Source organism: Stegodyphus dumicola, chromosome 9, assembly GCF_044657685.1.
Source record: "Stegodyphus dumicola isolate Sdum_Otavi_A_Nest chromosome 9, ASM4465768v1".
Lineage (NCBI taxonomy): Eukaryota > Metazoa > Arthropoda > Arachnida > Araneae > Eresidae > Stegodyphus > Stegodyphus dumicola.
In genome coordinates, this window is record NC_140776.1 from 18,812,109 (window position 1) to 18,828,705 (window position 16,597).

Here is a 16,597-nt window from a genome sequence, read left to right on the forward strand (position 1 = left end):
TTTTAAATGCCGAATCCATATGCTACCTGAAAGATGGGAAAACGTCGTAGCTAACGATGGACAATACTTTGAATAAAGTATTCCAATTTCTCTGAATAAAGCTTCAAAGTTACAAAAAAAAAACAACCCTCAGAACTTATTTGTACACCCAGTATATCGTGTCAGTTATAACTGAAGCAAACAAACAAACAAAAAATAGCCAACAGCAGTTGTTTATTTAAAATGCTGACATTAACGAAAAATTTTCGACATAATAATGACGTCTCATGGAATCGCGCCCATTCTTCAACATCAGAATATTACCTCATATAATAATAATAATATATTTAGTGTTTGGCAATGCTACTTTTATTTCATATTTTGCAAAACTTTTTTATTCTTTTCCCTTCACTTATTTTAAATGAAAGGAACAGAAAAACAAATCGACAAGATCTTGCTCTTCCTAATCCATATTAAGGAGTAAATTTTAAATCTCCATAATTTACTGACTGAAATTTCTTGAGACACATTTAAAGTAGTGAAAGTGAGGGACATATATGTCCCAGCCCCCGGGAAAAGGTTAACAAATTCTAAGATTTGGAAGCGAGCAGTGACAGCACGTCCCGAAACGAAGAAGAGTTTTATCTCCAGCGTGCGAGATTGTTGTCACTCGGAAAAATGAGGGCGAAAATGAGCGGTTTCAGAGTTTTTAATTAATATCTCCGCTAATTAAAGTCGTACGAAGATGAAAATGGTCGAAATGGCTTCCCACGAATTTTTGGAATCCGGAGGTCTCTTTCTCGAAATTCAACTCCCCGCCTTTCCGGAAAAGATAATGCCACAGACAAGCCGCCAACGGTATACTGATTAATGTCGCTGAGTGCCGTTTCGAAGAGCCTGGTTTCCAATCTCGGAGAAGGCTTGGGTGTTTGTAATTGTGTAGTGTCCATGCGGTATGGGGGCACTGTGTGGCGAGACTTAAGGGGTTGACGGTAGGGAAAGAAGGGTGGGAGACTCTCAGACCGGTACTTCCGGGTCAATCTCCATTAAAACTGGGAGCGGAACTGGGCTAAATTGCAATGTCACCTGTATCGCAATGTCATCTCGAGGCTGTTGCCAACGACTGGTTTAAACTTGCGCTCCTTGCCGCGAGGAGTTTCAGGCCCTTGGGCTGACTATATGTCAGACAAGTGAGCATTAGCAACAACAGCAATAAACAAACAGACCGACGCCCACATATTTTATTAGTACAGATTATTTAAAAAACAACGCAAGTTCTGCTTCTTTGTACAACAACATATTTTGTGCAACAACATATTTCTAATGACTTATCTTTTCGATTAGCTCATACTTTTCCTTATTTATTTACAAGTGCAGTTAGTATTTCATAAAATATCGTGTTATTGAAATGCAGTAACTAGAGGCTTTTTTGTGTTCTCTAGTTTAAAATGATTTTCACGAATGTATAGGATAATTAGTTTCTTTACCTGATGTATATTCCAGAGTAAACGCTTGTAGTGTTAAGAAGAAATAATAATGATACCATCTGAAAAATGATACTCAGACTGAGTGGGGGATTGTCTTTTACATGACAGAGTGTAAGATATCAAAGAAAGATTTATCATTAAAACTTCCAAAAATTTTAGATATAAAATATTTGCAATAAAATCAAAAATGCAAAAAATCAAAAATCAAAAATATTATAAAATGCAACCTGTTTCCTTATTCAGCTACCAGTTTAACCCTTGAAGTCAATTACAAAATGTTTGGGGTCAGTTACAAAATCAGTAAGACAATTTAAACAGTCTTACTAATTTAGTAACTGACCCCGAGAAATTCAAGCTATGCATTTTTTCCTTAAAATCACTTGCGCATTTGCAAAAATATATTTCCGAATTTTATTGATGACCGTGTAAAAGAACTCTTTCCATTTTTAGAATTAAATATTATTTCCATATTTATTTTCGCATTTTAATTATTTTTAATTATTTACATTTATTTCCCTAACACAAGGTATTTCAAATAGTGGCCGCCCAGACGGTGTAGTGGTTAACCTACTGCGGTAACGGAGGGCAGGTTTCGAAAAGGCATGGATGTTGTAAATGTATAGAGTATTGATGCATGCGGGTACTCGGCATGCGGGTAAAATATTGCGAGCCGAAAGTGCTCTCATGTGGTTTGATGTTAAGGGAGAGGGGTGGGAGACCCACGGATCCCCCTCCCGGCGTGCTCTCCCGGAAAATTAGGGAGGAAGTAGAGGTCCAAGCTCCTTGAGGCTCTCCATATATTACTCTTCTATAAAATACATGGAGAAAACATCAATATTTGTGATAACAAAATATTTGTAACGACAATAGCAACAAAATAGAGAAAGTTATTTATAAATATCTTTATTCATTTTAACCTTAAATTTTAGTCTTTTTGGAAAGCAATATAAAACATGTTTAAGACTCTTGAGCCATTTTTTTTTAAATCTACGAAGGAAAGTTGCACTTATTGATTCTTAAGGCTATGTATTTATCAAAATGAACATGGTAGCATTTAATAAACATAAAATGCGAAATGTCTTTTGCTAGAACAAAACAAGACGCAAAATCACGATGGAAAAATTTGCCCGAAGATAGAAAATTTCTAAAGAACGACAAATCCTGTAACTACAACTAGTAAGAAGAAACGAGATACATTTGAAGTAATACTTGCACGTTGATCTTAGTCATATAAAAGTGTAATTCGCTAAAAGTATTGCCTAAAGTATTCAGATTTGAATTTCTAATTTTTTTCCTTTCTTCTCATTACAAAGATAATTACTCATCCTATTTCTGCACCCAGCGGCATTTAAGCGAAGAAAGAACTGGCTCGAAGCATTAATATTCCAACTTGAGTACATGCTTGGGGGGGGGGGTAAGTATAAGAAAGAGATGGAAGTCCGCGGGTCATAAACGTTTGGAAATGGCTGGCAATAATTTTCGTCTTGTTTTCTTTAATCCGTGCACTGTAAAAAAGCTTCGCTTTATTTTAGAATTTTAATAACGACTCTTTTCTTAATGTCTTTAATAATATATTTAGATATGTGGAACCTTCGTAATTTCTCCATCTATGAAAAAGCAGTTTATTAGTTTCTGTTAGACTTCGATATTCTTCGTACAGTCATCTTCCCAATTAAAAATCGATACGTATTGTTTCCCTTTCTTCCATGCACCATTTCATTGCTTTATTCTCTTTTTTATCATTCAGAATAGAGAACACACTCCATTCGTGCTTGTCTTGTAAACTTTGTAAGGAATGTCTCGCTTTTGATTCCTGAAGGTCTCTATTCGTTAGCCGTGTTGTTTTATAACTGTTATGCACACCTTGCACACTCTCACATACACACAAAAAAAAGGGACAGTTTTATATCTCCCGTTCTACTGGACCGATTGTCGAAATTCAACTTTCGTTCTTCATGTCTCGAAAGCGCCACTTAGGATATTTATTAGATTTATATATAGCATTGTTCTAATACAGGAATTTCGACACAAAATTGGATTTTTACTGAAATAACATGCCGTTTTTTTCATATTTCGATTCTACGACTTAAATTATGCCTAGATATTAAATTTGGAAATTTTTGGTAAGAAATTTAAAAATTTATATTTTTTTCAGTTTGCACCAAGAAAGCCATTTGGAAAACTTTTTAATTTACAGCAACCTATTTTCTTTTCCTTTTTCGTCATTGTCCATGAGCGGAAAAAAAGTGACCTTTCATTCTTTCAAATAATTTTAATAAATTTTTCTGAAATGACATGCCAATCTTTTCCCATATTTTAATTCTACGACTCAAATTGTGGATTGTGCCAAAGTGACAAGTTTTGTAAAAATCACAAGAATAGTTTTTAAAAAATTAGCTCTGAAAATTTTAGCTTCTCCATGTCAATTGAATTTGCTGTGCATTTATTAATATCTCTTTTTTTCCCCTTAAACGTATTTGATTCTTCCTTTCACATTTCGAAATTTAGGTTCATTCCAAATAAAATTCCCCCCCCCCCATTTTTTTATGATTTATTTCTAAAATTTGTATTTTTAAATAATTTTTGTGAATTTTTCAGAAGAACAATTTGGATCATAATCATTAAACTTTTTACCATCATATTAAAGGTAGATGTACTTCTAAGCATACCTACAAAAGATTATAGTTCTTTATTCAACATTTCCGGAGATATATTTGAATTTATATATTGGCGAGTTTTGAAATTTGACATGTTTGTTGAAAGCGGTAATAACATCAAACATGGTTTACGCACTTTGTTAAAATTATTTGAAAGTTGGAACGAAGTGACTTTTTTCCGCTCGTGCACGTTGTAAAAATGGAAAGGAAAATAGCTTGCCATAAACTAATAAGTTTGCCAACTGAGTTATTCTTAGAGCAAAGTGAAAACATGCGCCAATATAAAACTTAAATTTCTCAGTAAAAATTACAAAATTTAATATCTAGGCATAGTGAGTCGTAGAATGGAAATATAGAAATGTGACAATTCAATTTCTTTTTAATTCTATACTCAAAAGAAAGCCAACGAAATTAACAGAAATATATTCTATCGAACAGTACATAGTCTAATTGATAGCTGATATAGAAGCATAATCTAATTGTCCACCTGCACGGTATTCACCTGGAAGGAGTAATCGAATCAAATTGCATCATTACTTGACTGTAGTACAAACAATTTTCTTCTTTTAAACTCTTCTTTATCTCTCAAGATTCAAACAAATAATAACTTTTTTCACCAAAATATGTTATGTGTTCGTAAACAAGGCAACATTTGTGGGAAAAGATTTGAACTTTTTCCATCACAGGTCATTTGACTTGTGATGGAAAATGTTCGTCTCATTCTTTTAGATTCACACGAACTGTAGCTAAAATATGAATATTCAGGAATTAGAAATAATCATTAGCAGGTAGAAACAAACGAACTGAAATCTTTGATAAGTCAGTTCTAAAATGGACATTACTGCAATCCCCACGAGCTCTATCTAATACAACAAGAACATATAAAACCCAGAAATTTCTTATTATATCCTGTGTGAACAATCCTGTGTGAAACTCTTTCTTATATCAACACAGTGATTTTCCAAGCATTAATCTTCCCTATTGGTTCAGTTTCTGACAGTTTAAAATGATTAAAATTTTTACAAAACAGAAATATGTACAGCTGTTAGAAAACAGCTGCTACATATTTTGCGTTTTTAATGAGAGTTTTTCCAGTCAGTACAAAGAACCTCTTCACTGACAAAAGAGAACTTTTTTTTAACTCTTTCCGGCACGCTACCTTTTAAAGTTGGAGTTTTGTTGAAAAAAAAAAAAAAATAGTAGGCAGTCTAATTAGGCCTAGAGGAGTACACAAGTAAAATATTGTGAAGATAGCACTTATCGTTTAGTTCTTTGGGCACACTGATTAAATAAAGCTTCGAAAAGAGCGCTGAAACGAGCATTGTTGTCAATGAACTGACCGATGAGATGCGGAGAAACAAAGAATACAGACTCTCACTTGTTCTAGATTATCGGTGAGCCCGGTCTGAGCACACCTAGGGTTCGCCGTTTGATTTTAGGCAAGATGTTAAGGTAAAAATTTAAAACTAATTTAGAATAAGGAGATTAGCATACAGCCAAAAAATAGCATCGAAATTTCTTTTCAAACAATTCCTTTTATACCCTAAAAAAATTTGGAAGATTTCTTTAAAAAACGAGGGTCTTAAAAAACTAAACATGGCTAAAATATATGGTTTGTGTTGAGCTGCCATCTACTATAAATAAAGAAGGTTCAGAGTAACCTATAGTAACCTATTAATCTTTTTTCATTCAATTTTTCTGTGCGTACAGAATTACATTTTTAAGTGTGTCCAGACCGGACACACTGTGTCGCAAAAGGTTAAGGCTTGGTAGAATAGAAATTTAAATCTGATGGACCTCTTACACATGAAATAAAGATTTAACTCGTTTTGGAGCAAGCTTTCATTTTTCATTTTAACATGTTTTTCAAGTGCACGAAAAACTACTCCTATAAAATAGATTTTCCAAGCATAAATTGTAGATAATTGGACTTTTGGTTTTGCATATTTCCTATACAAAACTATTTAAAAAGTAGATTTTCCTACAGTCCATTAGTTAATAAAAAGTCTCATTTAATAATAATCGATTGAATATTACGAAATAATTTTTTTCTCTAATTGAAAGTGCATTTTTCAACAATTAAATTAAGCATTCTCGCCCTTTAACATCTCTTTAACATAATAAGCATTACATTATTAATTAATAAGCATTACATTACAATAATAAACAACATGAACAATAAATGCAATAAATAAAACAAATCAAATGCTATCAAATACAAATCAAATACTAAATTCAAATCAAATACTAAATACAAATCAAATCAAATACACATTTAAAAACCAAAAGGACCATGTTGTTATACTATTTACAATTATTTACATTACATACTATGGCCATAGTAATGAGCTAATCTGTTGTAAGAGTTCGAAGGCTCACGGATCCGAACCACGACGTCATTCAGCCTGTTTAGGACTGTGTGCGGACCATCCCAAGGTGATTGTAATTCAGGCCTGACTCCTTTTCGTCGAATCGGGTTCCACAACCGCACTTTGTCTCCTTTGTTGGATCTATGTCCGGTAGCTCTCGTGTTGTATCTGGACTTCACTTTCTCCGCCAAGTTCACTCGCTTTTGTGCGGAACGGTGCATCACTTCAAAACGGGCTTGGACCTCTTGGATGTGTTCCTCAGGCGATGAAGGCGCATCCGTATGGCGATCAAACAGGCGGTCACAAGGCAGACGAAGGTCTCGACCGAAGAGCGTCTGGGCTGGAGAATAGCTGGTACTCTGATGTTATTCTCCGACCCTACTATGATTTCGGCAGCTTTCTGAGCTGGGTCTTTCAGACAAGGCGTAGGCGGGAAATAAAACAATTTAATTTATAATTGAACTAACATTAGCTTTTTAAATACCAAATTCGTAACAAACTTTATGTTTGTTGAAATTTCTCATAGCGTGAACCTTCTCATGACAACAAATTTTAAATTAACAGAGGTCATGTTGTCTTTTAATAACACATCAGCTATCGCTAACATAATTTTTACAGCAAACTACTAAATATATTTATTAATTTTCACAACATTTTATAACTGACAACCATACTGGATGTGTTGATAAAGAAAGATCTGAAATTTGCTTTTTAAATTACAGATGAAAATTAAAAAAGCGTGCAACATTTCAATATATCTAAACTATTCATTTATGTTTATTATCCCGTGGCTAAACTCTAGTTAGCTTTCACGGGAGGAAAAAAATAAATAAATAAAATAAAAAACATAAATAAATAAATAAAAACTTTTTCTATAGAAGTTCTATTAAAGGGTTCACTATGAGTCTATAATTCATTTATGCGTGTTACAGAAAGATAACTTCTCAAATCTGTGGCAGCTATTTAACGGTTTATTAGCAACAGGTGTGTTATTAGTCTCGAAATTCACTTTTGGTTCTTATCACTTTTGCATCCGAATTACTTTCCAAATTGTTGTCACCAAGAGTTATCACCATGTATTATTTAAAAACAATTAAGTAATAGAGAATGTGTATGCATTGTAAAAATACGACGGCAGCTGTTAATGTCACAGAACTTTTAATACATATAGTACCGAGCGCGAGTACTTCGAAGTCCAAAGTTTGAATTCCGAATTTATTTTTGATTTATTTCACATTTTATATAAATTTAATGAATTTTTGTTTACTAAACTCAGCGATTTTGAAAGGGAGAAGTGGCAAAGTTTTTTCAAAAAAAAAAAAGAGATGTCTCCAGAGCTTCCTGCAGTTGCCATTTGGAAAATGTAAGATACTTATATCTCATTTTAAACCATAAATTCGGCTATTTGAAAGCAATGTGTTGCCGTTGCCTCAAATAGAATGCCAAGAATCAGCCAAATGCCGAGCATCAGCGTGTTGCCATTCAGTAAAGCGTAAGATAATTAACTTTCCAATTTAATTCTTCTGTTACTGAGTGCCCATCAGCGGCAGAGTGTTGCTGAACACTGATAGTTCGGTCCGAGGTTCGAATCCTGCGAACGGGCTGGCTGCATGGTGTTTTCGTGGTTTTCCCCGTGTGTAACGTGTATACAAGCCAGTTTTCCTTGGAAATTTTTCGATGAAGGCATTCCGCACCTTAGGCAGATAGCCCTCCAGTGGTTTGACATAATCAAATAAACCAAACCAATGTATTACTGAGTAGCACAGCCAATGATTGAAAAGCAATAAACACAGTATTAAAAATAATTTCTCTACAGTTTAATCTGATTGTTTTAAATAAAACTGTATTTATATCATGAGATGCCTAATTAGGGATATTAAATATTTTTATGAAATTACACTACCCTGGGCTCATTAAAATCATTGCATTATTTTTTCTTCTTTATAGTAACTCTTTTATGTGGCTGGCTGCTCGAGACTCAAAGTAATAATAGTTTTCAAAGTAATAACTCAATTTTTTTTAATGTTCTTAATTCAATTTTAAAAATAAAAACAAAATTTTCCTCTGTAATAATTTATATTAAGGATTATTTCTCATTCCCTTGCATGCTTTCAAATCTATTTAAGTAATATTAAATGAATTAAAAATAAATGAAAAACTCTGGGTCTAACACCTACATTATTTCTCATTAATATCTTTTAATGTCCAATAGTGATCTTTGATTTGATACTATAGCTTGCGAGTATTCCTGGGAGGTGGTAAGTGTGTTAATCTACTAGAACGCTGCAAATAAGCATTGCAGCTCGTATATTCTACGAGGGATATACTGTGATATGATTTTAAGCATTCTGGCGACGGTATTTAGGAGATTAAGATGCCCAAAGTATGTTAGAAAGGATTTAATAAATTGATCTAATACACTTTAACATTGTTTATGAGCTCGATGTGGGTGATTGAGCAGGTCTTTGGAAATTATACAAAAGGGTATTCATAATTTTGTGAGTGTCAGGACGTTCAGAAATTATTTGTGGATTAATAATTAGTAGATCTGTCGCACTAGTATATGTCTGTATTTAAAACATTTAAGTATTTACAAAAAATTCTGTTTCTATATTTATCACTAAAAAATCGTTATTTCCAATAAGTATCCCTTAGCGCTGATTTCAAAGAATGACTTAATTTTTTTCATAGGTATGTGCTACGGGAGCACGTTCATTCGACTGGTCTGAAATCGCAACTTTCCATTCCTTCAGTTCTTCGATCTGATTCTGGATTATTTTCCTGTGAAGCAAGCAATGACTATGGAAGAGAGGAGAAAAGTATTCAGCTTATAGTGCAAGGTAAGCAAGATTTAGTTTATCTCTCTATAATATGTTCATATCATCTTCAACATATATGTAGTGCAGGATATGTTGTCTGATCATATACTGAAGTTTTCTGGAATGCAGATTCGATAATACAGGGTATTTATAAAGTCCCGGACCCATTTTGATGTTTAATATCTCATAAAATAATAAAGATAGATTAAATTAATAACATAATTCGTTAGATAAACTTAAAAAGTTTCATGACCCTTGTCAATGAACTTTGCTTTTTAAAGTGTGCCCCCTTCGTCGCACGGAGAATATCAAGTCGATATTCAATTCCACGACAGGTACCCGCAAGCATGTCAGCATCCACAGAGGCTATTGCTGTTGTAATTCTGGATTTTAAGTCATCAATGTTCGACACTCTTCTCCTGTAAACGTTGTTCTTTACAAATCCACAAAGGAAAAAGTCCAGCGGCGTTATATCAGGTGATCTAGGTGGCCAAGGAATTGGATCTCCTCGCCCAATACATCTTCCTGTAAAATGGTCATTCAAAGAACTACGATTGGTCCCCAATGAGGTGGTGCACCATCTTGTTGCAAAAAGACATGTGGCTGAAGCTCTTCTAGTTGTGGAAATACGAAGTTTTCCAACATGTCTAAGTATACGACTGAGGAGACCGTCTTTTCTGTAAAAAAAAAGAGGTTCAATGACTCGCTCGTGCATTAGTCCACACCCCACATTAACCTTTAGGGAATCCCTTTGTGCCTCACAGTATTCATGGGGCTTTCAGATCCCCATATGCGCATATTATGGCGATTAACAATGCCAGAAAAATGCCAAAAACAAAAGAGAGAAAAATGCAATTAATAAGCAGACGATATTTAGGAAAGTACAGATATTTAGACTGGAAAAGGAAAATATATAAGTTATTCCATCAATAAATGCTATAAGTTTGTTTATATCTTCATTTATGAGTTATTAAACATCAAAATGGGTCCGGGTCTTTATGAACACCCTGTACATTTATTAATTCTGTGGGTATGTCGTGCTTTATCAAAATCTTCATGAAGTTTCCATAAATATTCTTTTTTTTTCATATATATGTATATTATTTCACATATATTAATTAAATATTACATTCAGAAGTAAAATATATAAATATTTTTTGTAATAACTCAAATATCAGTTTATCAGCTTTCATACTTTTGAATTCTTGAAAATGTGCTCTCAAATTTAGATAAATTATGTCATTAATTGAGTATTTCGCCATAAGGCTGGCAATTAAACCTTTTTTCAGAACTTAAGGTAAACAATAAGGAAAACATTTGAATTCAATTTTATACGAAACTTCATAAAAGTAAAACTTATATTCCAGAACTTCTGTTTTGCATATCAATTACTATCCATTCGAAATATTTCCTTCAATGTATTAAATATTTTTAATATCAAAAGTCTGAATATGGTACTTGAAAAGGAATACAGATGTCCCTACTCGTCAAAATTTTTATGTAGTTTTACATGATCCTAAAGGTTTCTGATTCTTTTGGTATTGAACGAAAACTAACATTACATCAGAACTTACCTTAGAAGATTGAAAATATATGAAAGGGAATTTCAAATAAAATGAAAGAAAAAAATTTAGAAATACATTTATTCTGAAACAGAATTTGAGGAAGGTCTTAAATTAATATTCGATATAGAGAAATCCGAAGAAAAACTTTAAAAATATAACCTTTCCGTATAGAATGTTCTCTGGAATTTTTATTAACCTTTCTCTTCTTTAGAAGAAATTTAAAATAAGAATTATAGATATATGCACAAATACAGACAGAAGAAGATTTTACTTCGCAGTCTTTTTTTTTTTTTTTTTTTTTTTCTTAGATTTCGCTTAGAATATGTTTCGTTTAAAACGAGGGATATCTTCGAATCTTAGAGAAAACTTTTTACTGCTTAATGGAAAAGAAAAAAGTTCCCCTCAAGGAGGAATTTTACTTACTGCCTTAGCAGTTAGGAACACACGGTAAAGGCATTATTTGAATCCAATGTTTCTTATCCATCCGTGATTTCATAACGAGCACTTCTATACTATTTAAATCGCATTTCTGGTTCTTTTCCTGTTATTCCCTGCGATTTATATCCATCTTATAATGATTAAGAGACTCTAATCCCTGGTTGATGGCTATTTATTTTGCGGAATTCTCGGATATTCAGTATAAAAACTCTTAAGTTGAATTTATCGATATTTAGATTTCTCGTTCGCAATAAGCAAAGCAGTTATAAAGTTTGCTAAGTGTTTCAATCTCCAATTAATGTCCAAACTCTTAGACGTTAAGTGTAGACGTTAAGAGAACTATTGCTGAGTCTAAAATAAAAGCTGAGGCACACCGGGAGCTTACGAAATCAGCCAGCCGCTTGTAACGACGTAATTGAAAGTAACAGTCAAATGTAAAAGTTTAAATTCAAGTAATCTAGTAGCCTAAGGCTACACAGAGCAATTTAACGCGAAGCTGGCTCACGAATCTAACAGGCGTGGAGATTGAATATCAACAATTATAAAGCCGATGAGTACAAATCTTATCTCAGCTACCCAACTAGTACAGTAGCCTAGAGAACGACAAAACACGCTCTGTCTTACAATCTAAGAACCTCATCTTAAATACACGTGAGCTAATTTGCATTCCGGCGTGGCAACGGAAGGCAGAAGTGACAGTAAAGCTCTAAATGATTGCAGAGTATCGTTTAATTTTCTTACTGGCTATTTTAAATTAAAATAGCTTTCCTTTCAGTTCTCATATCCTTTTCCGGCCAGAATGCAAATTTCCAGCACGCACGATATTCAAATTACGTAGAAGTGAAGGAAGTATTTAAACGATGGTTTGGGAGGGTGAAATCAGAACGTGTTCTGCCTGCCTGAAGACCACATTGCTAACTTTGATTCTCTCTCCCGATTATAATTCTGCGGCGATGAATTATTTTTGCTATTAGACTTGTTTACGCCGACTTCGAATCAGAGCCAGCTTGCGTGATAAGCTAACCTGTTAAGCCTTAGACTATAGTTAACGTCACCAATTTTTAAGTTATTCATTACTATTTGATTAAGCCAAATGTATTGGCTTTTGTAAACACGAGTTGGTGCCGATTGTTAAACATTGTTTGAGCTAATAAAACTTTCTGTACACCTTTCTACTGACTGTGTGGTACTTTAAAGGTACTTTAAATTCATCAACGTCGCGTACATTTTATGATAGCTAAGAATATACGACGTTACATCGTAAAATAATTAGTTAATTAACATAAAGGAAACCTACAGAGTAATCAACCACTCGAAGGCTATTATTTTGTCTGTCTGTTGGTAACAAAGATATGAGCATATTTTAATCTTCATAATAATTTATGTATATTAACATACTTACTAGCATTCTTTTGGGGACTTATCTCACATGTTTGAAAGTAACAACAGAAAGATCCACGAATTTTATTGTCCCAGGAACCCAGGATTGCGTCTGTTGTTTGCACGGGCCTTGGGCATCTTTTTGGTGACATTAGAGCTTTCCCTTTCTTCGTCCCACATTTGGGGGAGAATACGGAGGGGGACGGCTTCGGTTTCCTATTTCTTTCTAGAAAGGACTGGACTTGGTGTGCATTTTATATGTCCCCAGGTAAGCACGTGCCTCGCGATATATCGCCTGGGATTTGAGCCGGGCAGTTAATATATATAATAATAATAAAGCAGTTAGTATCGCTAACCACTATACCGATTAGTTCGGTTACTAACGTTCCTAAGAATGTAAATAAATATCGGTATTGTTAATTATATTTTTGCGTTTTATGGTTCATGGTTTGGAGTGATTGATGACAACACTTTATGAAGATTCAAAACAAAATTTATTCGTCAGTATTACACAGGAAAGTTCCAAAGACATGCTTACAGCCTTCGAAAAACTACTATAAACATTCAGTCAGCAACACAGCCAGCAACAGTCAGCAACACAGCCTTCAGGTTATAGCGGCGAAGACAGCTTCCCCGTGCAGCATTAAAGTGCAACTACCTACTCGGTTAATCGCTCTCAAGCTAACCTCTGAGCTCAAAGCACTGCTGCAGAACTCAACACATTCAAGATGCTCTTCATAGTAAACTGCTACTCCGCGAACAGGCAGGGTATTTACAGCTTTTGACCTGTCTTCGAGAACATTCTGGAGAAAACGGTAAAAATTCGTTCTAAAAATGCTCTCGCTCCGTCTATGGCATATCGCCGATTTTGTTGATAAGTGGGCTATTTCGCGCCAAATCTGGCAACCCTGTCTTTCTTTACCATTTTCTGGCAACCCTAAATCCGCTTTGCGGGGAACCTATCTTTCCGCAACTGGGCATTTCGTAACAATATTATATCCTACAACGACTTCTCCTTAAAATTATCGAGGTATCAAACTGATATTAAAGTAACTGTTAAAACATCGAAAATTCCTTTTTATCCCAAAATTCCGTTAAAATAAATCTATGAAGTATAAAAGTGGAAATATTATAAGAACAAAATTATTTGTCTAAAGGAGAAACTTCCCCAGAAGTGTTATTAATTTCGTTTTGCCATTTTGCGTTGGTTCACTATAAATGTCGATTCTCTTTTCAAAATGTTGACACCAAATATTCGATCTCTACATTATATTTAAATAAACTAAATAATGAAGAATCTACATGAATGTATGTTTCTCGCACTGTGATAAAACAACGGTACCCAGAGCCATCGAATTTTGAATAACGTACTTTTCCACCCAAATATGGACATCTGAAAGCCCAAACTTGGAATTTGTTTTATTATCTATTTCATAGTTTGTAAAAATTTAACGAAGTTTTCATTAACAAACTCAACAATTTCAAAGCGAGCAATGGCAACACTAAGGAAAAAGCATTTTTATCTCCAGCGCGTGAGACTGTGTATCGGAATTTTTAAAGATATGCTCATTTTAAAATTATTTTTCAATATTGCTGTTGAACTGAATTTTGTGTTTTAAGTGCGAAGAACATGATATTTAATAAATAAAGGTAGCACACAAAACGTTAAAAAAATGCCCCTTTGGGCGTAATTATAAAATCTGAAAGCTTTCAGATTTTATTTATTATTAAAGACGGGAGGTAACTATCTATTTCCTGAAATATTATCTTTTTTTTTTTTTTCAGCGAGGAATAATTAGCCAAATAGATTTATATGGCGACTTTTATATGATTAATTTTCACGTTCTTGTCCCGATTACACTATTCTGTGTCATTTCCTATCTGTCTAACTCGCAAAGTATAATAAATTAGCGTTAAATGGCGCCCATCAAACCGAAATATGTCATTAACAATTATTTATAGTTTTCTTGCTGTTTCTGATACATCTAGTAAATCATAATCTTTGGGATCTCAGATTTGCCAAATAGTTTCAGCTTTAATCTCAACATTATTTAATGACTACTATGACAGTACTTTGACAAAATGTGTAGCTGAACTAAGTAAGAAAATGTTCTTTATAGTTACTGATGAACGCGTGAAGAAACATAAAACATTATACTATAAGAGTTACAGCAAATTCTATAAAATAACAAACAAATAATTAACTTAATCCTAATAAAAGATTAAGTCGTACAGCTAAGTTAGTATACAGATAAGTACATCGATTCGGATTTAAAGGCTTCTAGTTCACAGGTAAAATGGTATCTTTGTATGATATTGCTTCTGCTTTTAAAATAGTCTAAAGAACTGATAAAAAAAATGATGTCTAGAATTCCCGAGTTTCCTTAACTGAAGATCCAGATAATGAAAGCTATTTAAAACAATTAAGTCATAATTTACTAAACTAATGAGAATGATTTACTGTATGAAGTTCAAACTGTTTCAAGAAGTATAATAATTAACTCAGGTGCAAAATCAATTAGTCAAATGTCGCAGGATTGAAAAGCAAAGTCATTTTCAAGTTACTAAATAAAATTAATATTATAAGAAATTTGTAATTTTTTTTGCTTTGTACATTATCTGTTTTTCTCATTTTAAAATGTTATTAATTTCTTTCAAAAAATCAAGTATTTTTTTTTTTGGGGGGGGGTAATATTTTGCAGCATAGTTTGATATTCCTCTTCGTAATTACTTCGTTAGTTACAAGAATTTTAGCAAATAGAAAAACACTTCTTCTAAAGTGCTTTTCTTCAATCTGCGAGGACCTTTAATAGGGAAATTCATTAACCAAATTGATAATCACAATCACTGATTGTAACGTTTTCAAATATGACCATTTCCAAAGAAGATCAAAATCATCTGGAACTAGTTGTTTTCAGTTCTAACCTCTTTTGCCAAATACACGTTATTGCGTGCATATACAGATTCGTAACGGATTGAAAGCACACAGAGCCGCTGAGAGTTTGATAAAATTTGTTTTCTCAAAAGAAACAATTTAAAGTCCTGCAGCTTTCCATAAAAGAATTTATACACCTTGCACCAAAAACAAAAAATGGTCAGTTTGATATCTCCCGTTTGACTGAACCGATTGTCGAAATTTAACTTGCGTTTTCCATGTCTTGAAAGCTTGAATGACTTTATATATTAGATTTATATATATCATTACTTTAAAGTAGGTATTTTGACACAAAATCGGACTTTTTCTGAAATAACATACCAATTTTTTTTTTTTTTTTTTTTTTTTCCATTTTTTGTTTCTACGACTCATTATGCCAAAGGCCTGATTTTTGTAAAAATCGCACAAGTAGTTTCTAAAAAATTAACTCTTAAAATTTTAGGCCTTCCATATTAATTGAATTTGGTATATAAGGTATTTCTCCCGCCTTTTTATCGAGCCTTCGTGGTGTAGTGGTCGGCACACTCAGCGTGTAATTGAGAGGTCCGCGGTTCGATTCCCGGCGAAGACGTTGCTAATTTTTCATCTTGCATGCTTCCAAAAAATACTTAACGTCTCTACATGTATATTTTCACTAATATCTCTATTTTATTAAATTTATTTGATTCTTCCTTTGACATTTCAAAATTTAGGTTCATTCCAAATAAAATTAGCCCATTTTTTATGACCCATTTTTAAAATTTGTATTTTAAAATAATTTCTATAAATTTTTCGAAAAACGTTTGAATTATAAGCTATAAAACTTTTGCCATCATCTTAAAGTAGATGTAATTCTAAGCATACCTGCAAAAAAAAAAAAAAAAAAAAAAAAAAAAAAAAAGGTTTTTTTATTCAAAATTTCTTAAGATATTTATGAATTTACATGTTGTCGCGTTAAGAAATTTGGCGTATTTGTTATAAGCGACAAA

The 16,597-nt window shown here is 33.2% G+C and overlaps 1 protein-coding gene and 1 long non-coding RNA gene across 9 annotated transcripts in view; one reads left to right on the top strand and one right to left on the bottom strand.

The window, feature by feature from the left end:
• The window catches only part of LOC118192095 (cell adhesion molecule Dscam1-like), a 1,228,438-nt gene that overhangs the window by 777,805 nt on the left and 434,036 nt on the right, over nt 1-16,597 (top strand). For all 5 annotated transcript variants that reach the window (XM_085823258.1, XM_085823260.1, XM_085823262.1 and 2 more), the window contains exon 13: nt 9,184-9,332. In XM_085823258.1, coding sequence (XP_085679384.1) covers nt 9,184-9,332 — 149 coding nt within the window. The remainder of the gene's footprint in view (nt 1-9,183; nt 9,333-16,597) is intronic.
• LOC146995306 (uncharacterized) overlaps nt 1-16,597 on the bottom strand; it is a 170,746-nt gene that overhangs the window by 129,586 nt on the left and 24,563 nt on the right. The gene's annotated exons all lie outside the window — the stretch shown is intronic.